This window comes from Tauraco erythrolophus, chromosome 12, assembly GCF_009769465.1.
Source record: "Tauraco erythrolophus isolate bTauEry1 chromosome 12, bTauEry1.pri, whole genome shotgun sequence".
NCBI classification, from domain to species: domain Eukaryota; kingdom Metazoa; phylum Chordata; class Aves; order Musophagiformes; family Musophagidae; genus Tauraco; species Tauraco erythrolophus.
The window spans coordinates 15,210,780-15,238,231 of NC_141476.1; the positions used below are offsets into that span (position 1 = coordinate 15,210,780).

The 27,452-nt window shown below is 36.6% G+C and overlaps 1 protein-coding gene across 3 annotated transcripts in view; it reads right to left on the reverse strand.

Annotated features, from left to right (window-relative positions):
- Nucleotides 1-8,356: 8,356 nt before the first annotated feature.
- The window catches only part of CACNA2D3 (calcium voltage-gated channel auxiliary subunit alpha2delta 3), a 445,975-nt gene continuing 426,879 nt past the window's right edge, over nt 8,357-27,452 (reverse strand). For all 3 annotated transcript variants that reach the window (XM_086618882.1, XM_086618881.1, XM_086618879.1), the window contains 4 exons: nt 26,379-26,490; nt 10,196-10,308; nt 9,325-9,407; nt 8,357-8,446 (listed from right to left, as the gene is read on the reverse strand). In XM_086618882.1, the coding sequence (XP_086475008.1) occupies nt 8,357-8,446; nt 9,325-9,407; nt 10,196-10,308; nt 26,379-26,490 (398 nt within the window). The remainder of the gene's footprint in view (nt 8,447-9,324; nt 9,408-10,195; nt 10,309-26,378; nt 26,491-27,452) is intronic.

Here is a 27,452-nt window from a genome sequence, read left to right on the forward strand (position 1 = left end):
CATATCTTTACATCACTTGTGTACAACTGACTGAATGACTCGGCTCCTCAATGTTAATTCCTGACTTGATCAATGAAGCATTTCTGGGGAAAGTATTTACAGCCCAGTCAGGTCAAGCGCTCGACTACTTTTACTTCCAGACTGAAATACAAATGCAAAATCTAAAGGGATTCACATCCTGAGCTCTCTGCATTTCCAGCTCCGCAACTACAAATGAGGACAATACAAGAGAAGAATTCAAGAGGAACCCTCTGCTGAACCAAGACCAAACCTAGCTCAGTGGGTAGCTTGTCTTTTTGTTTTTCTATTTTTCAGAATTTAAGCAGAGCCAACTTCCCTTCCCTGTTCTCTTGTCTCCAACTGCTTCAGCTTTGAGTCTGTGCTGTCCTCACTTGTACTCATTCCTGGATAGCAAATGAAGCTCCTCATGAGATGCCTTGCTTGTCACAAATACAAGCATGCACCAAATTACCTTTTCTGCAAGTTGGCACCGAGGCACTGCTTCTAATAATATATGGTTGTGCTCTTCCACATAAAGACTGCTTTGTACTAAGGCCATGAAAATGCTGTCTAAAAAAAATTCATTTCACTCTCTAACACCTAAAAAACCTGAATGTTTTATGACCTACCTGTTCATAGGTAGTTTTACCAGTAGATCTACATGAAAACAAGGATATTTCCAAGAATGTGGCATGGATATTTCTATTGACTGTTACAACAAGACAGAAGGAAATATGTGTCATTCTTCCCCTTCAAGAAGCCATAATCTTTCCTTTCTACATCTGCCATGTGACAAGGGATTTTTCTTCTTGTGTAAGACTGAGGCAAAATCTGAACAGGCAGGGAAAGCAGTATAAAGCATAGAGGGTTTTTCCTGTTTATTTTGCTCATAGACTATTTAATTTTTTTGCATTAGAGTTTCCTCCACTAATCTTAAATCTGTCAGATGCTAGTGAAGATAGGGTTGCTGTATTTGGAAAGGAATGGGCAGGACAAATTTCCAGTTTTTCTGCCATGAATATCAGAAGGATAAAGCCTTCCTCTCTCAAGTGAAACAGTTAAGAAATTCATGGTTTGTCCTAATCTGAAACAGCATTGCCCAGAGGTCCCAAATGCAGAGCTGAAAATATGCAGCAATCTTTGGTGCATTAGGAGTTGTAGATCATTTACATGTTTGGCAAGGCAGTTTAAGATCATTGTTTACTGTTAAGAAGTTCTCAAGTGTTTATTGAAAAATATGTTAAATGTGAAACTTCTAAGTATCTTCTATTAGAAAAAAATCTTTCAAGATAGACAGATGCAAATACATAATGACTGCCATATGTCAAAAGGATTTCATGGTTAAAAAATGAACTTAAACAATGCCTCTCTAAGTTCTCATAAACCCAAGTTTTAAAAGTTGTTTCTTTTAAATAAAGTCTGGAGTTTTTCTGCCAAGAGGTTTTATCAGTGGAAAATAACAATTCTTGACCTTCTTATATCTCACAGAATATTTATCTTCCTACAGAGATCTCTGCTTATATCATTACTAGTGAACCTAAAGGATATTAACTAGATAACCCTTACTGAGTCCATACTTGTATGAATTTAAGCGTATCACATTAACTTCAGGTTTTAAGCTGAATTCAAAATACTCTTTGTTCACCATTTCTCCAGAGGTTAGATTTCCTGGGAGTTCTTGAAATTATCTGGGTTTGGACTTTGAAAGACTGAAGAAGAAAAAGTAGGAAGAATGTCTGCTTTAAAACAAAATGCCTTTCTGAAACCCACAAAGATTTGATGATAGGAAATCACAAGCCTCCATTAGAGTCTGTATCACTAAGTTTTGTGTCCTGCTTTTTAAAGTCTGTTGGAGATAATGAAATTACAAATTAATTGTGGCTCTGTTTTGGTTTTGATGCTCAGAAACTAGCGATGTAAGTAGATTTCTTTTCCCCTAAATACTTTACTCACATCTGTAGACATGAAACAGATGTACCTAAACAACTTCATTAACTATAACGGATAATAAAATATTGACAGGAACTTGGGATTCTATCTTAACTATTGCACTTATCACAGTAAGTCTCAGAGGCAGTATTAGAAGATCCAGGAATGCAGCTGGCTGCTTACAAATTAATTCTATCTATTTTTCCCCTACAAACAACATGGGCAAATGAAAAATAATCTTTAATTTTCCAGCTAAACCCAACTGACCAATGTCAAAACACTAACAAAGAAATGAAACGAAACAATTCTTTATTTCCTGTCTCAGGAGCCATCTGCACATTTGCATGTCTGCCAAAAACATTCTCGATTAGTTCAGCTATCCCAACTAGTCTTCTCTATTAAACATTTAGCACTCCTCCTAAGACATTTAAATAGCTGATTGAAAACCCTTCTTGCTATGAACTGAAATCTGATCTTCCCTTTCTCCTGGAAGTGAAATACCCAGCGTGTTAAAGCTGCAAACTAAATCCTAACATAGTCAAACAAACCCAGCATTAACCACTTGAACTTCTGGTGTTAAGGTTCAAATTTGACTCAGAATTGTCAAGTGTAACCTTTTCTTACAAGGCTGCTTTAAACACATATAAGTGCAGTTCAAGACCGCATCTGGAACAAAAAAGCCAGCTTTCGAGTTTGATCTGACAGAGGCCCTACTAGCTGTCAACTCCTTACAATGTTTGATAAAAGAATTCAAGTAAGAGATAACCAAACTCTGCACTACTTGAACGCACTCGAGCTCAACGTTGCAACAAGAATCTTGGATTCTGTAGCACTCGGACATGACAAACTGGAAGTTCAGCCTCAATTCCATTTAACGTAAAGATAACAAAGGACTTTCAATTAATAATGAAAACATCACAGGGAATACAGTAGCTTGCGTGCCACTTATCTTGATACTGCATTGATTTTTTTCAAAATTATTTTGTCAATTTTGGGTGAATTACCTACAAATCTCTGCACAGACAAGGTGCTCCATATGCTGCCAGAAACTGCTCACTGAAATGTGAGCTTTTGACACCTGGTGAGGTGTTAGAGGGTAGTTTGACATAAACACAATTACCTGCTTATTTCTGCCACAAGGATGAGCCATTAAAACTGTTAAAACTGTTGAGAGGGAAATTGTCCTCTTAAGGTTTCAGCATCTCACCACTTGGATGGCTGGGTCAATTCACAGCTCTACTGGCTGCTCTTAAGTAAAGCCACCTTCAGACAGGAGAAAATTGTAAAAAAAATTTCGTTATCACCCTTTAATTATTTTTTTCTATTTAATTAAGGGTGCCTTTTTAAAAATTACAGAACTAGAGGAAGCCTCAGTAATTAGATATTTAGCATATCCATACACGGAAATGCAATGCTTTCACAATGAAAGAGCATGCCTTGTTTACACTCATTTCAGTTTCAACTAGATCTAATTTGGCAAGCAAAGTTTCAGATTCTTAAAACCGATCATTAAGCAGTCATCCGACATTTAACAAATATAATGTAAGGTATAATTTTTGTTTTAAAATGTATTGCATACATTTTGTTAATACTAGTTACTGAAGGGTGTCAAAGCTTTGTTTTACCATCTTTAACCTGGGTCTAACTCAACCATAACGCAAAAGTGCCTCTTGTTCCAGCTCTAATCCAATGAAAGTCAATAGGTTTTTCCTAGATTAACAATGTGCTTTGAAATTCTTCAAAGCATCTGCTAGGCCGAACTGTGGGCTTTTAAAATAATTTGTACTGGAATTGCAAACAATAAAGTAACATTTGCTTAGTTGACCACAGTTACTATGGAAAGAAGAAGGAAAAAAAGTCTGAAAGGGTTGGAAACATATCCTTCCAACCAGAGCATCATGACAATATACTATGACTTGGTATATCCAAGTTATAACATCCAGCTCCAAAAATATTCTTGGGAAGAAACCTAGGACTGACTCTTGAAGATGAGGTAAATCCTCCCAAAAAACTATAGTAAAAATATTATTATATTGGAAGAAATATGATCTGAGCTTAATGGCCAAAAGCTAAAGATGAGAGAGAAGAAAATTGCCTTCAGACTGGATTGTGATAAACTCCAGTGAGGTCTTCTGAAGATGCTTTATATGGCAACCATATCTCTCTCAGTAGATAAATGGGAGCTGGACGTGTCAGAGAGAGTACATTATTGTAAAAAAAATAAATGGTAAATCAGTTAAATACATACTTGAAACCTTCAGAATCGTAGGGAAGAACTTGGATAAGAAGAGAAAAACATACTAATGGAAGTATCTTGGATGGCTCAGGGAAAAGAATAATCAAGCGGGAAAATTAAATAAACTTAGTATTTTCCACAGTGGCAAGATTTTGATGCACTCTTCTGCAGAAAATTTTCCAATTGTGAAGCCTATTTACATTAAAGTTGCACGAGTTGGAATTTCTAGGGCACAGAAAGTCCCAAGATGTAAAAGTGCTTGGAAGCCATAAATGGCTCAGGAGACAAATGGAAATAACTGGCGTCTTCTAGCCACAAACCTTCTGAGCCAAACTTCTATCTTGCCTTCTGAACCCAAAGGGCTAAACAGGCCAGTGCCTTGTTCTGGGGCTCTTGCTATCAGAAGAAAACTGAAACAGTCTCTTGAAGCCATTTAGGCAATGAAACAATCACTGCTGCTTTTAATATCTCCTTGCCCTAGGCAACCACCTGTTTCGCCTAGCATATATATTGCAGAACTGGCCCTGGCAGCAAAATGCAGTGGGTCAGGCAGTCTCAGTGTCACAAAAACAATGAGAGGAGATAGCACAGCTGCAGAAACCTGCCCGAGGCTCTCTGGCTTGCAGGATTTTAAAGGAGCGTTTGCAGCACTGACAGTTACGGGCAGGCAGTTTTCCCACACAAAGCCATTAGAAAATGGTGCGTCCATGGCCAGTCCTGAGCCCCCAGACAGCTTTTGCTGTATCAAGATTAAAGGAATACGAGGCAGCTGGGGCTAATAAACTGAAAATCAATGTCATTAACAAAGAGGGGGGGGGAAAGAAAACAAAAAAAAAAGCCCTGCAGAAGCTGAAACTTTCAGATATGTCTCTTGCTGTGTAGAAAGAGATTGTACAGTTGTCTTGGTTCTCCTTGGATTTGACCTCAGATTTAGGGAGACAAAAAATATAGATGATGTCTGAATATCCTGTTTATTAAACATGCATATAGTGTACATATATGCAGCTGTAGGTATGCATATGTATACATCTGTGGTTTTCTATTGACTACACAGAGCTTGCATGATACTTTTAGGATCTGAGAGGAGTAGCACCTATGATTAGTGAGGTTATGAAATTTAGTTACACCTTCTATGACTGCCACAGGTTATGGTATGGCAGCACAGACCCACTTCACGGTATCTTCACACCTTCTCAGTGTTTCAGAGCTAACGATGACATACAGACTGGTAAACTTAACAACAGTCAGCAACATTCCTGTGCTTTCGAATGAGATCAGCTTTTCTGAAAAACTGTTTTGAATAGCCCTTGGCATGCTTTCAGCCTGTGTCAGCTAGCTCTGTCCCATAAAACTCATAATCATCGTTTCTGTTCGGACATAGGCTGTTCATATTGCAGCTACTCCGTTTTGGAGATCAAGAGATCTTACAAGCACATTCACACGCCACGCTCAGCCAGTTGGCCTCGGTGCCAAGAAATGCTTCCAGACACACTCACTTTACTAGTATAGATGCAGCCAATTAGTTCAAATAAATAGTGATCTCACAGCATTATCACTGGCCTACTGTTAATCTGTTTCATGCGCTCATGACTGATATTTGAAATTCAGAAAAAGCAACATGAATGCCAATGACTGAACACGTTCAATTGAATATGAGGACCTGCACAGGCAAAGATCCACAAATGTGAACCCAAGGCAGTATCTCCATTTCTCCTAAACTACTGGTTTCATGGATCTGAATTCACACTGCATCAGAAAGCTGTAAAGGAATAAATACAAAATTAAAAAGACAACTTCATTAGCAAAGAAATGGCAACTCTTAAAAAACATTTTTAAGCTTAGCAACTCATTTGGATTACCGTTTACACAGTAACTTGTTTGTGTACAGCAATACATTCTGCTTTATATTTTTGTCTTAACGTGTAAGAATAAACTGTTGCATTTTTATGAGCAATATTCATTTACATACCCATGTTTTACTCTCTTTTACAATATTAATTTAGACTGTCATATTTTAATCTCTCTTGTTACTCCCCCGCTCCTTTCTAATTACAAAACTGTCCACCTCTTTCCAAAATTAACAATGAATTATTATTAGGCATTTTCATCTTGGTTCAGTAGAAATAAATTTTCTGCTTTAATGTATTTCTTTTCTTTTCAAGAGAAATGATGATTTATACATTAGACAGGACAGGCATTTGTATGCAGAGCTTTTCCATGGTTTTAATGAGAAAGATTTTTCTTTTCACTTTCTACTAACAAGGAAAAATCACCTGGACCATGTTGGTTTATAAACATTTCCTATTTAAGTTGCATTGAGAAAGAACAAGCATCAGACATACAAAAGCATTACAAGACTGTAATGTTGTGCATTCTGGAAACTTATAAGGAAAATCAGAAACTAAAATACTTTATAAATGAAGAATTGAGATTAATTTTGGAGAGAATGATGGAGGGTAAGGGAGAATGGTGCTCAGACAAAAAACAAGCAAAGAACTGCAGGATATCTGTGTCAGTCCAAGTGTAAAAAATGCCTTGAATTCCCAATTAGCTTAGTAAACCGAGCATGTCGCTAGGACAACAGATTGACTGAATGTCAGCTGGAAAATTATTCCCATAGTGAGTGATTCTGAGACCAACAAGGAAGGACAGAGAAGTCTGCAGGAAAACTCTCCCAACCAAAAAAGGTGAGGAAAGGAAAACTATGAGTCCAGACAAAGATCTGTGTGATTTCAGATCTAGAGGAAGTACCAGTGCATTTGAACCCGTTAAAGCATTGAAGTGGAAATTTTATTTTACTAGTTCTTCCTCTTACAAGCTGGATAGTATTCCTTAAAACAAAGCCCCTCTCAGTGGCTTAGCTCCCTGTTCTCACCTAGGATATGTGGCAAATCTGCTTAGCATTTTTCTAATGCTAAATTCATACTTTCTTTCTCCCAAGCAGGAAAGTGCAATGTTCAAGCACCAGATTTAGAACAGCAGCATTTTATTTTGCATCTAATGTATTATATTGTTAGAAGGTCGCGTGATTCTCTTGCTAGCATTCTACTTCAAAGATAAACTGAGAGAATAACGTGCTGCAAAGACCAAGGTCTTCAGCAAGCACAGCCATGACAGCGACAACAATATCAATTACAAGAGGAGTATGCTCACTATACTAAGGATAGGATAAATATCCCTCTTTGCATAGGGTTTTAAAAGACTTATAAATCTTATTTTCTCTTTTCATTTCCCTTACAAAGCAGAACGTAAGGCCTAGAATAAAAAAATATTGGTCTTGATCTTTGCTCACTGCAGGTGATCCTCAATGAATTCTCAGTGAAAACCATAATGAGTTCTGCTGATGCAGATGTGTTGTAAGTCAAACTTTCTCTGCTTATGAATTTCCTCATAACAAGCTTTTCCTAGCTGACATGGTGTCTATAGGGCAGAACACTAACAGAGCAGTACCATCCTTTTATATAGGTTATTTTACACATCTTCCCACAAACGGTAACAGATGAAAAGTATTTAATTTTGTCATCTGCAACCAAATCACCAATTTGATCTAAACCTTGCCCAAGTTAGGGGAAAGGCTTTAATCAGGCTTTGGCTCACTTTCTAAATGTGGCTGAGATGTTTTATAGCTATTTCCAGAAACCAAACCTTCACTATAAATCAGCACAGCATATTACCTGCTCAGCTTCATACATGCACATGTGTTTCCTTGACTTGTTAATAAAAGCTATTCTGTCTTACTATAAAAGCTAACTCAACATTTTCTCCTCTAAATCTTTTCAGAAATAGGCTAAAAGCATAAGAAAACATCTTTTACTTATTCTCTTCCCATCATAATAGAACAAATATATTATCATAGTTAAAATACACTCTGAAATTATGATTTTAATATACTTTATTGAAAAAGTACACGGTTTTAAATTGTTTTCAATGAGACAAAGCAATGGTCACCTCTATCTACCAAGTCCTTTTTTGATGAATCATGACCACCATATGCCAAATTCACATCTCCATGACTTGCAAAGTAAAAAGATAAATCTTTTTTCAACATATCTTTAAGAATTTATATCACCAACAGTTTAAAATCATGAAATGCTGATGCTCTGACTATATTTCATGTCCTCTATGTTGTACCATTTCCCGAACCACAGTTTATCCATGTATTAGCATGCCAATTGAACACATCAGTCAATGTCACCTTGAGAAAATCGTCAATAGCAGAGGAAGAACAAGAGGAGGTTTAGCATCAAGGCCTGAGACACCACCGCATTCTCTTGCATTTTCCTAAAGAAAAAACAAACAAACAACAAACAAATGAAAATAAATACAAGCCATTACACTCAATTATGATCCATGATTATTTATCAAACTACATAAGCAGAAGAGTATTGGTGCAAACAACAAAATCCATTAACTAAATACACTCAGGACGTAATACAGGTTAATACAGGTAATGTAGTAATATTCATTGTTCATGTGAACAAGTTTAGATTGTAGACTGAAAGTGAGCACAATCAACAAGCATTGCACAATCCCCTCCATGGCGTATTTTAGGTCTCATTCCACATTGCATTACACCATCAAAGGCATGTTACTCCAGAGTAAGACGGACATCTATCAACATATGCTGTACAAGCCACTGTAATCACATCCTGTTCTCTATCAGATCTCCTTGGTACTATACAACTAAGAGTACTATGCAGAACACAGATCACTAAGTATGTGTAGTGATCTCTCCCCAGCAATACTATGTGTAAACATAATGATTATAGCATGACAGTTGAGATACTGAAGCTACTTACTGAAAAAAGACATTAACAGCACAAAGTTCCCAACCACCACTAATGAGGAATCTTGTGGTCAGTGTTTGAGCCAGAGTAAATTCTCAGATATTCCTGGCTGCCAGTCTGTGCTCACATCCTACCACATTCTCTTATATGATACAAAACAGCCTACAAAAATAGCGTCAAGACATTGTCTGTAGGAGTACTAAAAAGATTTGCAGCACTTACAATATCACTCACTTCCTCTACTACTGTGTTCTGAGTGTTCAGAATATTTCCTGATGTTTCATCTTAGAAGATAGTTTTCCTATTTATTTTTTTAAAGAAATAAAACATCCACCAGAGTCTAAAAGAAAGGAAAAGTAGGTAGAAACTTACTTCAGGGTGAAATCCATGACAAGATTCTGGGCGTCTTCTTATCTTCTGAGATTTTAAACGTTCACATTTAAGGGATTCATTATGTACAAGGTAGTTAAGGAGAGATATGAGCATTGCATTTTAATGTCCTAAGTTTGTGTGTGTTCTGAAATGAATATAGTGAAAATTTATCACCTCCTTCCTTTTTCTCCATCAGAAACCCAAGGTGATATGTGTCAACACAAGAAAAAGAAGTTAATTCTCGTACTTTCTCCTCAGTGATCCATAGTTTAGACAGCATCATTTGCACTTACACTGCTAACCTGTCTTTCCATAATAACTCTGCAATAAAAGCACACTGCGGGCTATTTTTGCTAAATTCCAACTTACGTGAGAAAACAAATCTTGAACTACAGAACAACACAAACTAAAAAGTGAGGCAACTAAAAATCAAGTGATATATTTACTTTGCTATGTTTTTATATTTTTGGAAAGAGGGATTCTGAAACATTTTCAGCAGTCCAGTCCAACCTTAAAATGAAAAAGTTATCTATATTGTAACAAGTTTTATAAGTTCTAATATCAGGACCTCCATTCTCATAAGGAAATTACATACTTAGGGCCTAATCTGAAAGCTATCAAAAGATGACCATGACCTTATGATACTTAAAGATGCACATAAGTGTGTTTGCTTAATCTGTATTGACTATTCAAGGGGGGAAAAAAAAAAAAAAGTGAATCCCCCTTAAAAATAAGTAAAAATGCATTCTCAGCTGGCTTAATTTCAAACAGCCACAGGACTTTACAATGGCTAATGATGTGTTCTTAAGTCATGTAATGCAAATTTTACATAATAAATTTTTCTCCGACAACTCTGCAAATAAAAGGATATATCTTATTTCTATAGGTGCCATGGTAATTGGTGGGACAGAATCACAGAAGCATTCATTATCTACTACCACCATGAAGAGATTGCTGCTTGGGATTTGCTGAATAACAAAAGACCTGCAAATTAAAAAGAAATCAAATAATGGTGAAATTATCTCTATTTCTGAGCAACAGAAATTAGGGTTTTTTGAACTTGTCAACAACATCTGTATTATAATCACAAGTATCATTGACTTTATCATACTGTATAACCACACTTTGTAGAAGCAGAGGGCCTTGGGCAATGCTTCCCTCAGTTCACATGATATAGTTGTCCATTTTAAGATGTACATGATGCTGAAAGGTGGAGCAGAATGGATAGGCTTATACTGCTGATATGTTAATGAGTGAGCTGGGACACAAGTGAATTACCAAGGAGTTTATCAGATTTTTCTTTTTCAGATTTCAATATTGAATCTCTGCTCTATTACAAATACCTAGCTATGTATTTATGATCTGGAATTTCTAAGTACGCATGAAACTAATCTGCAAAAATAATGAAGGTTCTTCTGCCGCCATATAGTCATAACTCACGGTCCCAAACTTTAGTCTCTACAATCACATTGGGGCCTTTATTCGCTCTGGATCTTGCTTGAATCAACACGAACTACTGAGAAAGATCTCAGCTTTCATCTGTCCTCGTGAGAGTCATTTTATTACAGAGCCAACAAAACAGAGATTAAGCCTCAAAATCTTCCTAAGCGAGGAGATTTCTTTTAGAACAATGATGACTATATGGTACAAATATGGTGATAACTCAGCACCACATTCAAATGAAGACAAAGTAGGCAACTCAAAAGGAGAGTGAGAAATAAAGACATTGCTTATAAGAAGGAAAGCACCCAGGGGAGACCAGGGAAGGATCCTGTGGGCACTCCTCAATGATCCACATAGTTACAATGAGCTGAACTCTTAAGCACATACCAAAGAGAAAAGCAGGAGGAAGCAGAGCCAAATAGGCACTGTTTAGCCTTTTCTTTGAAATTCAGGACACAATACAAAGGAAGGCTTTAAGGCTCAGACCCAATTCTTGATAAATTTTTAAAACAATCTGTCAGAATTTATATATTGCATCAATAGAGTATCTGTCATATCGAGTATCATTGCAAACTGGCAATTCCAGGAATTAGGTGTTTTCCAGTGTAGTATGCTGGTAAATGTACAGAACACCAAGTGAGGGTTTGAGCACCAAGATGTGGAGAGAAACATATTTTTCCTCAGCCATCTTTATTTAAAATACATATTGTCTTACTAAAATAACTCCCTGCTTTTTCCAAAGATCACAGAAGAAGAAATAGCGGAGGGGGTAGGGAATAGTCAAACCTAGCTTCAGAAAAAAAAAAAAAAATTGGAAAACTCACTATAAAAATATTGCCAACGGAAAGATTAAACACTTTTCAGTATTTTTAAACTTACTGAACCTCCATTAAAATTACACTTAGAGTGATCTGCAATATGTTAGCTTTATGTTTATACATGAAATATACATTTATGGCATAATGTAAAAGGCTGAACTTTATAAATGTACCTACCAAACAGCTGGAGCATGTAGCAAGACTGACATCATTGTAATGGAGCATCTGTGGCTTTGTGGGTTTGTGTGTGGGAGAAATGGGGCCAATAAAAGGAAAGGAGGGAAAATCTTTAACAGACAATAACACCAAAATTGTACTGCATGAATTTCTCAAAAGAGTTATGAATAAATCAAACCTTAAAGGACAGAAAAAAACCCCAAACTAATTTAATTCCCAGAAATTGGCACAATTTGGATTTTGTGTAGTCTGAAATTTATATTTATTTTGTCTTTAAAACCAGCTCAGAAAAGGACCTGAAAGGCTTAAAGTGCTGTAACAATTAACTGGATGCTAAATGATTCTTATGTCTTTTTGATGAGAAGGAGTAATCACTCTTCTCTTGTACCTACAGTGTGCCTGACTCCAAGCCCCTTTGTGATAGCCCTTTTTTGTGCTCTCCAGGTGAATACTGAAGCCTGTGAGAAAGCAGGTACCACACAGCCAGGCTTAAAGGTGTCATTTCACGAAAGATGGGCACATTTCCCATTTTGTTTCTTCTTTCACCCACTTCTCTAGGGTGGCATAAGGGCTGTGCAGTATAGGCTATTGCTTCCTCAAAGAAGAGTGGGGGAAAAAAAAAAAATAAAAAAAATTGGGAGCTTTTCCTATCAATTCACCTAGCTGAAAGGAAAATAGAAAGCACTTTAACCCGGAAGAAAGTTTTCACTACAGAACTGTGATGCTGCGTAAATTACTATGTGGCTTCTCTGACTGAATATTCAAAAAGTACAAAAGTTTGTAGGAATTAAGCGATACGGAAAATTTTGCTAGACCTGATAATTTGAGGAATGCAGTATATGCATGGATTTCTGGAAATCATGTATTAAAGGAACTGCAAAAAGCACTACATTAGGTTAAGTAAAAAAACCTTTTCTACTTTAGGAATTATATGATAGATATCAACTAATTACACTGGTTCAGTTTACCAGACAGTGAATATTCTTATAAATCTGCAGTCCGTTTATCTAATACAGACATTTGTGAAGCATCTAACCCTATGGTGACTGTCACAGAACATGTGACTGTCATCTAGAGTGTCAAAAAAAGATGAAACTTTAGGCTCACTGCAGCATTTTTTTCCACAGTGCATAATAATGTCTTAACTAACATCTTGCAAAGTGGAACAGCTAGCTTCTCATCCACCATAGTTGAGGTAAATTCCAAAGAAAATGTTATCTTCCAGAAGCAGTAAATGAATGGCTTCCCTTCCACAATTCTCAAACTTAATCTTGAAATGAAGTTGTAAAGCCGAGTGCGTGCCCTCACCAGGCATTGAATTGTGAGGTCACAGGCAAAGGATTAACGTATCAACAAGTGAAGACAGGATTGAAGACAGAGATTGAGTTGAGCAAATAATTAAGGGCAAAAAAATTGTTATGTCCAATTTAGCTTTCTTTTCTATTAATAGCATCTGCACAAGCAAATTATACTTCTTTCAGCTGCTGTAATTTAAGATCATTTCACAGTCAAGAGGTATGCTTACCCTCTCTAGATCAATGGCAAAGAAGTTTCTGCCAATCATAACCACTGCAGTTGCTCTGTGACTATTCAGAAAATTCACATGGCGCTGCTTCCATGCCCAAACTGGATAAAGCACACAATCATCCCAGCAGCAGGTCTTCTGTTTGAGTTCAACATTCAGTTTCCATGGTGACACGCGCATGCATCTTTGAAATTCATTTTGAGTGAATGTTCATGCCAGTAAGTCTCAGGAACTGAACATTCACAGAAAACAAAAGGTGCATAAGCACAGTCAGAACAAAGTCTTTCAAATACTGAAATATTCCAACAAAACGTTTCATTGCGTACGCCAAGACCCAGTTGCGAGGAAGAAAAACTTCCAGGAAAACAGCTTCCATCACTGCGGTGGGAAATAAAGAGAGCTGCTGACAAAGTAAAGAAAATGGTCTTGTCTTTTGAGTGAGCTCCACTGTGAGTCTCTCCAGTTTCTACTACAATAAGCAGTTCTGAACACCTGCTAGCTTAGGCTGCCATTTGTGTCACTGGCAATACGGCAGCCAGCTCCCAGTGACAGAGTAAGGGGGTTTATTGAACTTTATTGCTGGTTCAACAATCAAAGAAAGTCTATGGTTAGTAGCCTGTGTTTAATATTTATGGAGAAATTTTCACATTTAAAGGCTAAAGCCCTTTTTGTGTTAAGTAACGTAAACTATCTGATTTGAACCTTTTTCCTTTACACCAGTATCATCACATCATTCGATAGTGACAGCACAGAAAAAGCCTTGCATACGTCTCCATATAAAAAATGGAATAAACTGTTGAGGTTCCTATTATGTTGAAGCCACACTGGGTCAATAAGAACCTTATTAATACCTTCTCCTCTGTCTTTCATGCACAGAGGAACTAGTTTGGTTTATTTGATGTGCAGGTTCAGAAGCCTAAACTAGACCTGAACACACACTGCTTCTTCACTTTGCAGGGAAGGTGAGGCAGGAAGAAATTTAATACTTGAAATGGGGGAGAGAGAGAAGGAAGAAGAAAATCTGATAATGTAAAACTGTTTTGTTAATGAAGGAGAAATAAGAACAGAGAGTATATCTGCAAGCAAGTCTGTATTTTGAATCAGAGAATGACACAACAATTTTCTCACATTTCACATGCTTTATCTGTTCCTTTCTAACCTATTTCTGTATCGGCCTGTATAAAAACATCTGCATAAATATAATATACATTTATTTGGAAAAAAAACCAAAACAGCAGCTTCATGTTTTATTGGAAATAGTAAATATCTGCTAAAAATGCAAGTATTTATTAATCTGTTCCTTGAAAATTATTTTTTCATTGTGGAATAAAACAGGAAAAAACTTGGAATGCAAGTACGGCTGCATTCATAATTATATATGCTAAAGTCATGCTTATGAAGGCATGATAAGAAAGCACACTTTTAATGTGTCTAGTGGCTAAATGACTCCTCCCACAGAGAATGAGTTCTAATTTCTTAAGATAGCCTAGAATTTGAAAAGCATCATAATAGGACTGCAATACACATCTTGGAGGACAGTCACACCGGCTGCCCTCATGCATGTAACCCTTACATGAGAAGGATAATCACCTCCCTCTCTGAATGGAGTACATGCAGAGACATAGACTGTTCAACGATAACTGAGAGCAGGAGCTTGGCTTCCATGGTCTGAATCATCCTCTGCAGGAGGGTCTTTCTCTCTCTTTCATGGCTGAATAGTGATCCTACAGAGAAATGCATCCTGAACGGGGTGAAATGTGATGCCTAAAGCTAAGTACAGACTACACCTGTTCTAAAAGAGCCAGCAAACTACCTTCAAACCTGTTGTTTGTTTGTTTGTTTGGGTTCTTTTTCCAATTTGAATCTCTTCCTTTTGCTTATATATATAAAAGTTTCCATACAATTATAATATACATTATGTTGTTATCATAATTTCTTTCACTGACTATGTTTTTAAAAAAAAAACAACAAACCACCTAATTTCAAAAATGTCAGCCCTTTTTCTTATTACAAAAATTACTTTCTCCTGTAAGGAGGAATAACCAGGAGATATACTCAGGGCAGTAGGGACTGAGCTGACACTCCTAGGAAGGAGGGAGATGTTCCAAGACGAGGGGACAGGGCAGGGGTGATAGGACAAGCAGTGTCAGTGCCCTGTGGGAAACGGACAGAGGGAAGAAAGTTATTAGTGGCTGCAGCGGTGGCTTTGTTGTGGGGCCTCTGCAGGCTTGTCCCCTTAGGGATTTCAGAGCATCTCCCACATGGATGAAACCAGGCACAGCATCAGCAAGGCAGAGCTAGACTTTTGTTCCTTCCCAGCAGCTGTAGTCATGAGGCTGCTATATCTCCTGAAGTAAGACCATCAGCTTACTGGCCAACCTGAAGATCACACCCTTCTTTAAGCCACTGATTTCCTTGCTTAACACTGGTCATTGCTTCACTACAACTACCTGGCTCATAAGGTGCAAAATCTGTATGTGGTAGGCTTAATATCTTGTCTCTGAAGTGCTGCTGGCTTCCACTTCCCTTTCCTAACCCAGCTGGATCCATAACAGGCAAAGCTAAGGTAATTCAATTTCAAACACACCAGAGATGTCTCTTGTCCACCTAAGCAAACTTAACCTTTCAGTTGTTTACCGTCTACTATTTGACTATAATATGTTCTATTAAAGGAAATCGATATTACTGTTAAACAGCTTAGTCTCCGTGTTTCCATGCAGGAGAGGTAATACATTTCCTTGTCCATTGGTGTTAATTTTTGAGCAGGATGAAAACTGAACACAGACCTGGGGTTTCCCTACTAATAGGCAGCCACTTACAGAGTCCTAGACACACCTGATTTTAAAGAAATGTGTTGATAATAAAATTCCCAATAATAGGATTCAGAAATCTCTGATTTTCAGATCCATTTTCCCCTTCTTCCTTCAAACAGTCACAAAAGTTGCAAAGTGTTTGAGGGAACAAAATGACTGACAAGCAACACGGAACTCTGAAGATACTTACAGGATAAAACTACATTTCAGGAACCAAAAAATTTAGAGAAAATATCTTCTCATTATCCTGGAGAAGATATTTCTTTGTCATTTGAGCACAGCACCAACATGAAAAGCGATTCAACTTGTTTAAGAACACTGCTGTGTATTTCTAGTTAAAACTTAATTCTTGTTTTCTCACAGAAATACTGTGTTATTGTGTTTTGTTTTAAAACAAGTTTGTTCATAAGTAACAATTATTGAGCTATATGGTGCCTTTTACAAACAATAAACTTTTTTAATTTTACAAAAATATCCTGCTATTATATGTATGCTTATGCCAACAGATGCTGTGCAGTAGAGTATGTGGTCCCGAAAAACACATGGCTTAGGTGGGACTTTAATCCTATAAACATTTAAATGGCTGTTCAGATTCATCTTTAATTCCATGTTCAAGAGCTTTAACAGCCCGACTCAAGGGGAAAAATATAAATCCATACGTGTATTTTTCATTTGTTTCTGTAATGACCGTAGGAACACTTTAATATTACTGTTTAACGTTACAGTGATGAATGTGGGACATACATTCAAATTATGACTAGAATAATATCTCTTTTTTGTGTTTGCCTATGTCACTCCTACACATATATAATCATATCAACCATTTTTAGGAGGCCATAGAAAAGATCTTTTAGCTACCAGTTGTATTGCCTGTGCAGACGAATCCTACAAAGCATGGAAGAATTTCACTGTAAGTAGTTTGAACTGAAATAAACCGAGGACAATATTTTCAACTTTGCAACATAAACACACGCACTAAGTTGCAAAAAACTAGTCTGAATTTCCATGGTACTTAACTCAGATACCCCCTGCTGGGCACGCCGATGCTTGAGCATCTCTGTAAATCCAGCCATTTCCCTCTGGGCCTTTCAGCATATTTTTTGAGTGCAAACCTGCATTAATGAAGTTTGAGTATTTTGAATCAAGACTAGTTGTTATTTTGGGGTTACATTTCATATCTGTCAAATTTGATCTTTCCTATTTTTTAGAGAAAGAAAAAACATACCAGCACCAGGGTACAGTAAATGGAAAACATCGCGCACTCTGCACTCAAATACGTGTTACTCACATAACTGTTGGTTGCAAACGTTCAACCCTAAAGGTCTGGAACAAACTTTAAGGATTCAACTGAAGTGCAGATATCCACTGTGCTGTTTCCCAACTCCTATCATGTGCTTTCCAGGCTGCTGGCAACATTTCCAACCCGCATTTCTCTCACTTATCACATTTTTTAAATGAATGAATGAAATGTTTATATCACAGTCAAACTGGGCTACTTGGTTTTTTTGCAAATAAATGACGATAGAGAATGGAGTATCTCTAATGCAATTTATAAAAATAACATATATGCCAATAACAACAGTTCTGAGAACTGGAGCAGTTAAAGTATATGAAAAAAAGCAGCTAGTAGTTCTCTCACATAAAAAGAGACAGATAAACTCTCAGCCTCAGGCCTGCAACCTGACCCCGTGCTAGTAAAATATTGCTACCACGTATAGCCTGACTGACTTCAGCACAATTTGGTGTCAGGATAAACATATCTACTAAAAACAAAGTTTAGAATCAAGGATTTAAATGAACAATATCATCTTCACTGTCCCTGTGCCTGCTGAAGGCTTGCAGAGAGCTGTGGCATGGTTGGCAACCACTCTGTTTCAGAGAGGGAACCTCAGAAGTGCCTTTCCTCTTTCATTAACAATCAGAGGATGCTTTCTCAAATAAAGTGTTACAAACATTCAAAAGCTTTGAGTATACAGAATTTAAGATGGAAAAAGTACTTTGCATAATGAGGAATTTGACAATGCTCCTAAGCTCTCTAGTCCAGTCGCCTGCCCTCATGAGGATGTAAGATAATGGAGAGTTTCAGATCGCTAGGTTTAAAAAGGACTGCAAATTTTTTGCAAAGAAACCGAGCTCAGAAATCCCACAAATTTTAAATATGAGTCAAGGTTCATGCCTCTAAAAACACCTGAGCTGAGAGTGTGGCATAAGTGGGTCTCCATAGGCAGAGCGGGTACCTGATGCTATGAGAAATTCCTCACAATGAACAACTGAGGAGATACAGTCATCGGCACAAAGCAAATCGTATCAGAGGTCTCTTAATGCTTGGACTTTGCTTTTTGACAGTGGCACCTGGTTAGCAGGATGATAACTGGGAGGACAGAGAAGTTATCCAGACTGGAAAATACAGTTCTACTATAGCATGTTAGCCAACGTGTTTTTAGCAGAGTTTTTTTAGCCCTACTTAAGTAGCTGTGGTTTGTATTGAGAGACATCCCAGATAATGTTTTTTAAAATATTAGATGATGTCTAAGTTGGATTCTAAATATAATTTAAAGATTAAAAAGCCAGTTGATTTCCTCTGATTCAGGAAGGCTCAAAAATATAACATGACACTATAAAAGTAACTTTTGAATTTCATGAATTGGTAACTGCTCTTTTCCACAGATTTAGGTCTAGTCCACAAACTGATACGGCTCTGGCAAAGAGCTATGCAACACAAACTGAAGTATAAAAAGCAGGGATGATCAGGAGATTCACATCAAAAGGGCAATAAATCCTAGAACTGAAGTGCTCATTGGATGTGCCTCCAGTGTGCTTTGCAAGGATGTTGTTAACTTATTCTGTAAATATAAACTGCAGCAACGATTGAGAAGATCACATTTGAAAGAATAAAGTACACTGCATGTCATCTTCTCCATAGCTAGTTATAACTCTATAATAGTTTAGGTAATATATAAATGTTCCCTGCATGGCTCTCAAATCTTAAAATTTGTGTCATTTTTACAAGCCAAAGGTTATTAAATATCTATTAAGCTCTCAAATCCTTTATAAAAAGAAGTACTAAATGTACAGATGCTTAAGTCCATTTGCATTCTTTTTCATCAAGCGGACTATAAAATAATGTGAATATATTATAAACTGAAATGAATTTCCTAGTGATAGGAATTCTTCACAAGTGTGCCTGGTTTTAAAAATTCACTGCAATGTTTTCCAGTTTTAATAAGTTTTCCTATTCCAAGCCATCCTTGAGATATATATATTACTACTCGGCTCAATAAATTATGGAACTCATACAACTTTTTAAATCTCCTGTCATTACAAAGCATCCTTTCACTGTGTCAGCTACTCTCTATCATTTGGTTAATATTTATAACTACTTGTTTAAAATGTAAAATTATGTTAACTTTTAAGTAGTGGTAATATTTACATTTTGTAGCACTACTGAGCTTAACTATGAACAGTGAATGGGTGGAGATCACCACCTTCCCACGCAGAAGTTGTATTTATAAACTTCTCAAGCAATTCAGTTCAAGGCTGATTTGAAAGACGTAGATTAGGGAAGTGGGGAGTTAAGAGAGAGAACATGTTTTATCCTACTTGACAGAAAAAAAACCCTGACATTGCACACATCTGCAAGAAAAGGCCACTGTACACTTCCTCATCTTTCTCTTCCTTTATAGAGTCCCTTTCTCATTCAATATATATTCCTTACCATTAAAAATGCCCTTCAAAAAAGATCACCATGGTCAGATTTTTTTTTTACATTAAATATACTTTTCTTCCTTTGATCCATAGTGATTCTTTCATTTTTTAATCACAATTTTTTTAGCTTTTTTATGACAATTACAATGCCAAGCAAATTGAGAAAGAGAATTTGAACACAGATTTGCATGGTTTTGTCAACTAAATAAACAAACTCCAAGGTTTTGATTTTTTGGGGAACATTCTGACATAGAAACTGAGAATAATTTTCTATGTAAAGTGGCATTCTGTGTATAAGCAGTTACAATTCCTTGAAATTCAACAAGCACACCGAAAAAGTTCTGAAACAGAATAGGAATGTTGAAAAACTTTGTCCGTTTAAAAACAAAAAAAAAACCCACAAGCAAACAAAAAAAATCCCTTGAAAACTGTCCAAAGGATTGTTAAAACTAATGACCGGCAGGCACAGACCTGTCTGGTAACTTATGTATGTCTTGCCCTATTATTTCATATACCTATTTTCTTAAATGAAAATAGTAACTTACAGTGTTTCCTTAACTGGTCATTCAAAACATACATTATCAAAGGGTAGAGTTAAATTGTCCATACAGTGACTTTAAATTGCACCTGCATGACAAACATTATAATCACATAATGTAGGATTTTAAACTAAGATAAAGACCTTCAATAAACAATTCTAGAAGTTTAAATTGCATGATTTGATACTTTTTAGAAGGAAGGAACAGGAAAAAAAAAGTCTTTTGGCATCTAGAGTTCTGGAATTTTGGCTACCATGCTTCTACTATTACTACCATTGCCGCAAAGATAAGGACTTTTTAACACTTGTAAGTATTCTGCAAGTCTGGAAGATCTGATTTTCAAAAGAGAGTTGCAAGATGACTCTGCAGACCAAGATTTTGATTTTTGAGACTTCAACAATTAACTACTGAGGTATGCAAAATGCTGAGTTTCCCTTGAAGGTTCTCCTTGACTTCCATGCACACCTAAGCAAGCTCTCAGGGATGCAGATCTGTTCAACATTGCCAAGATCAGCAGTGAGCAGTTCGACTATGGCACACCTGTGACTCAACATGAGCATAGGTCAAAACCATTTATGTACATGGTATCACATGTGTACTTGGCACAGTTGCTGAAAAAGCAAGGATGTGAAAATATACAGTCTAAACAAAGTATGGTGAAATATAGCGTACATTTGGTTTTCTTCAGGGTCCTATAAGATGGATACAGTAAAACGAATACAACCCAAAACGTCTTCTAGAAGACTGACTATAATTTACTGCCCAAATGACTCCAGGAAATCTACAGGGATACTCTGATGTACATAGACAGAGCTCCAAATGAGAAGAAATTGGCCCTCAATGCTTTGCTTGTTTTATGTGGCAAGCTGATTTGTTTAGAAGTAAACTAACTACATCTGAAAAGGCAAATGATTATTTATTTCATGGGAAATTGAACCGCATATTTATTTACACGTTTTAGACACGATCAAGTACAGCAGTTTGGCAAGCTTCTACTGAGAAAGAAACGCAGAAATATTTTAGCAAATGGTGGTATGTCTCAAGATTAATTGGTTTTAAAAACCATTACCATTTTAATGTCTGCAGATTGCACTATGCCTGACAGTAATGTACTTATACCCTGCACAATCTGAATCTAATTTGTATTGTTATTTATCTGTTACTGCCAAATAAGGGCATTCAGTGGAGAAGTCTGAGATCTGCCATTATAAATCCACATGAAGGGCTCAGTGTCATCCTGAACTATAATTCCACTGCCATTTACCTCTTTTCATTGACAATGAACAGCACTCAATGCCCATGTATGAGAAAGCAAGAGAAGGCATTTGGTTTACTGATGATTTTCCGTATTAAATAATTGTCTGCTTACTAACACTCCAATGGGCCAAATATATCATATATGGGACAGCGTTTAATCAAATAAATAGTTCCTATCAATTTAACAGGCAATGTAGATGTGATACACAACACAGCAAAGGGAACACTTACATTCATCTTGAATAATTAAAACACACACATAAGTCTTTCCCAGGGTTCGGATGATTGTAGCTACATACTTCCTTGCTTCCCTAGTGAAAATATGGCTTTCTCATATTTACTTTTCTCTTTATTTTGTGTCTTAAGACTGCGCACAAAGAATCAACTGGGAACAAAACAGTTTCTTCGGGTTTTTGGTATTGACCTTGTGGACCCCTGAGTGCTGCAATTAAAAGAGAAGGGGGCTTTGCTCCCTGGGTCACTGGAAGTAAGGCCAGATTTTTGATCTGCATCCAAGTCCAGTATGTCATCACACATGAACAGGAGAGGTTAAAAGGGCAGATTTTTAAGTGTTTGACTGTGCAACTGCTGCCTGATTTGTAAACCCATGGTTTCTACAGTTGAACATGCAAATTTGGCAACTATGCACTCAAATGGTTCCTTGCAACTTTGACGTTTTAAAATATATACTTAATGTATAAATAGTCAGATGAGTAAATTGCTGTGCTTAGAGAAGATCTATGCCCACACTCATAGCAGCCTGAGTTACTGTTGAAATTAATAGTATTTTGCTAAATGAAGCTAAATGAGAACATCCGAATTTTCATGCAAAAACGAGATTTGCAATTAGACAAAACTTTTTGGTTTGTTCTACAAACAGATGAGTGGATATACTAAAAAGATTAGGTAGCTTTCTCTGGTCAAATATCATAACAGCCATCACCCTTTCTAATTTATAACAACTTTGTCTTTCTAAGGATGCTTTCCTTGGACATTTTTAGTGATTTTTAAGTATCAGCAATTAAATTTTGCAATGCTGAGATCACCAGGAAGCAAAAACTGGTAATGTAACCAGTGAGAACTGCTGAAGAACTTTGGTTGACATGCTTACTTGTATCAAAAATTGACTAACACATTGGGCAATACCTCATTAAACTACAAGCAGCATTGAGATGCTTATTTAGCCCAAGACTTGAAATTTAATCAAAAACACATCCCCAAGTAGCACAATGCCTTTAAAACCCATACCAAGTGCATTTGGCATTAGTGTAGTTCTGACTCAACAGAAAGAGTGCCAGTCAACATTGATAAAGAAAAAACATTTCTCTTTAGCAATTAACTATTTCCAGCACTGAAGTTGCTGTAGAATATTCAACAGTCTATCATCTGAGTTTTCAGAAGTAATGCTTTATTGTTTTTTTAGTTTTCTTGCTATAAAAGGGAATAGCTGGAATAGCTTACTGGAAAATATGAAAGCATTTCAGATTTTTAAAAAATCCCAGTTTTTCTTTCTTGTTGACAGTGCTTAGAAAATGTGGGTTGACTTGTTTTTGATTGCTGTTTAAATAACAGATTAATTTAATAATCATTGGGGTATTGAATAACAAGAAATTACGGGGAGGGACAGCCAAACCCTGACCCTAATGACATTCTTATGTTAATTCTTATTTTCTTTTAGGCTCCTGCTTTCTTAATAAAACCTATATTTTTGAAAATTGTTTTGAAACATTGCAAATTATCCCAAAGTAGCATTTATTTTTTACTAGTAAGAGATAAGTTTACATATAGAGAGTGTATTTTGTATGTCTGTATACATGTAGTGCCTGACTCAAAGTCCACTTAAGTGTATAGGTGTCCTTCCATTGGTTGAATAAGTTTTCAGAGATGGCTGAAAAGGTGAGCCAGCTGTTTATGGTGTAATTAGCATGTACTCCTTTCTACTGAGTGATTTCTTTGTGAGAGTACTTTGATTTAAATGCAAGCACCCATGATTAAAAATTATGATTGGAAACGTTTTTAAGAATAAGTCTTAGTTTTCATAACTACAGTTGGTAACTGTTCCCCTTGGTAACTGTGAAGTGCAGAGTATTTCTACAAGAGCAGTAACACCACACCCAGTACAGAATAAGACTGAGCCTCTGCCTCTGTATGACCTTGTTGACTATGACTGTGACTTTGTTAGCAATAACACAGTATTTGTGCTCCAAAATGTCTTATCTAAGTAACATTATATGGTTTCAATTAACATCAGTCATCATTCTTTCTTCTACTAAGAGACTGCTTTTAGTCTCCTTTTTCAAAAGGACAAGGGCTCTATAGCAGTGCCCAACACTGTAGGAACAAAAGACAGTGACTTGAACGAGTAACTTGTGACACAAGCTTTGCTTTCTTGCAGTAGAGTATTTGCACAACTTTTGTTTGCAAATCTGTTCACAATATACTGACTTTTCCAGTGCCTTTCAATTAAGTTTGCAATATTAGAATGAGTGTATATTCAGCTAAATATTTACAAATACCTTTTTCTATTTGTAATCAAGATTTGCAAGTGTATATCACAAAGAGATCAATCTATAATATGATCCAAAGAGGACACAGAAAATAATCCTACTGCCTCAAAGGGATCTGAATCGAGAGCCCAGTATGCAACAGATGCCGTGCACATTAACCATTGAACACGGTGTCAGTTCAAGACTCACTGCATATAAGGTTGAACCCTAATTTTGACTGATTGAGCCCATCATTCTTAAATTACAAGTATTAGGCAAGACACTTGCTTGTAAAAATATTTATTGGTACTGAGGCCACGAAACAGAAAACTGGGTCAGAAGACGTAGGTCTACAAAGGACTTTGGGTCAAATTCCTTAGCTGTTCTGCGGGAAAGTGTCCTGGGTTATAACAAAAATATTTGGAATCTAATGCAGTCTGCAATCTTAGATGCAATTTGTAGATTGTTAATGACAGAGGGTAAACGGTATAACGAAGAACTTTCCCATGAGAATCTAAGAGTTCTTCTGGATTATTTCTTTAGGTTTTGCCATTGCTTGTGGAGAAAAATAATGGGTGCCTTGAGATCAGTTTGTAACTTACAGGGCTTTCTTTTTATTTTTTTGTTCCACTGTGGAACACAAAATGTTTTTCTATGAAAAAGATCTTAGCGCATTATTTTTGAAATACTATAATTTTCACTAAACTCAGTTTCCAACTCAGTGCTGTCCAAGTATTGCAGAATTGTGTTATTTTTGAAAGTTACTTCCTTTGACCTGAAGTTACCTAAGAAGACAGACTGAAATCTGCATTCCTTTGAGAAAACCTGGTCCTGTTAAATTAATCTTCTTTTCACGGAAACATGTCTGTCTGTAATATTTAAACATAAGAGATGTATGATAATTTGTTGCACAACTTCTCAGCAATCTTCTGCTAAATGATCACAAAATAAGGCTGCTTGAATTCTGCCATGCTGGCATGAAGCATTTATAGCAGTGTAATATACTTTATATTTGATATGTCAAGTGGAAAAGTCACGGCTTGATTTTGTCAAGTTTGTACATTTCAGGCAGTGGGACTTATTGTTACACTTAAAGGGTTCCCTAGGATCAATTTACAAAGCACTTTTGTACTTCTATCCCACAAAACCATATAAACCCAACTATTCATACTACACACTAATAATTTCCTTATAATTAAAAGTCAGTGAAAATAAAAGTGAATATTAGCACTTAACATACATCTCCAGTGTACTTACTCCTATTTCCTGTTTTAAAACAATGAAGATATCAAGGAGTAAATTTAGGACCAGGTCCAGAAGCACACTTATTGACTTAAAAGAGAAGCAGTTTTCACCTTTATTCGCTAACTGTATATTGATTTAGTCGTGAAAGGGAGAATTGTAACAATTTTTGTTTGACTTATAAATTATTCTTGACATTTATGTTGATAGACAAATTATTGCTGTAAATACTAATCTCCTTTGCCATGATGACCTCTCAGCATAAAGGAGATCCAATTAAGAGACTTACTGAAGTACAGAAATTTGCATAAACACCACCTATGCAATTCTTCAATTACAATGTACCATAGCTATAGTAAAAATGTCACTGCACATAGGGACTAAATGCAGAGAAAAGATATGTTTGATACAAAGGAGGAAAGCTAGACTGAAGTCTTTCTCTTCTTTTAACCCTACGAAGGACAACTTTAGAGCAGCACTGGTAGAACTGACAAGGTTGCAGCACTGACATGTGAGATTTGTTCCTATTAACTCAGCTTCCCAGCACTGAAAGTTTGGAGAATAGATTTAATCCTCTCCCACTCCTTCAGGCTAACAATTCTATGAAGGAAACACTGTTTGGCATTCAAGTAAAACAACCAGATCTCACTGTACCACAAGGGAACTTCTAAGCTATCCAGCAGGATTTCACTCCTGTACAGGAGAGCTAACAGCACCAGCCGTTTTGTATCTAAATCTTTGCAGAATATGCTCTTAGAATGCTGCCTGTGTCCCGTAAAAGTCTTAAAACATTCACTATTATTTGAAATTAGCACAAGCCTCTACTGGTTTTACATTTTTTTTTTGGTAGAAAATAATCAGCACTACTTTAATTTAAGAGTATCAAACTTTTAAATGACCCCTTTAACAAGAGAAATGACACCCTGACAGAGGTCATTATATAAGATAAAACATAACAGACTTGTACGTTCTTCAACATAACCTTGAATAATTCAGTTTTACTGCTTTGTCACAAACAGTTGTATAAAAAAAAAATTGAAAGGGCTTACTTGAAACAGTCATCGCAAGCAATATTCCCCGTGGTCTCCTTTATAGTGCGTTCGGAAACAAAAGCTGGATATTCAGTATCACAGGGCTCTAGGGTTTGTTTCAACCTCTGCGCTATAGGCACAGAAAAAAATATCTTGATGTTAACATGGGAAGAACAGCACACAAAATTCTGAACAACACGAGATGCTGCATTACAGAGCTCACAGAGAACGGAAATGTTACTCAGCTTCTGCCACCCTGTGAGATTTCCTAGGCAGTGCATAACACTGTTTTTTTCAATTAGAAAAAAAAGTTTATCCATGGAATGTAATTTTGTAACTGTTAAAGTAGTTATTCACGGTTCAGCCATTGCCAACCTACTTTACATTTATGCACAAGCTTTTATTCTTTCTCTTTAGATTCAAGATGGACTTAGCACCATTTTTATTTCAGTGACGCTGTGCATCGCTGTTATGTGTGGAGGTTTACATTTACTTGATAACTAAATTGTGGTATGTTTTGCTGAAGCCAAAGCTTCATTTTTTTGGATTACAGCTTGGGGATCTTCACAGAGTTTCACCAGTTTGAATCACACTGTGGGCGGGGGGCAGAAGTGTTACTTTGCCCAGAACTAAAGCTTGTTATCTGCTTCCCAAAATAGTAATAATTAAGACTCCATAACACTTTTAATCTGAAGCCCTTGCAGAGCAAGAGGAAAGAAAGCATCACAATTTACATCGTAAAGATTGGGAAATTGAGGTACTGAGGAGCAGCGAGACAGGCTCAAGGTCAAGCTATAGGACAGCAGCAAAGCTGGGAACTGAAGGCAGCTCTTCTGACTCTCACACTGATGCGTCTGTTGGACAATGTCTCTCCCTCATTCCCTTTCTTTTTCCTCCCCACCCATTCATTCTTCCTTAACAGAGATACACTGGCACATCAGCACAAATGTTAAGCCTATCTTAAACTAATTGCTAAGTGAGAAAACAAGACGAGGTATGACAAAAATAGGTTACACTAAACAGGCTCTGGGACTTGACAGATCTTCCATTCAAGATAATCTGTTTCAGAGCCAGTGGTGTATCTATTGCACA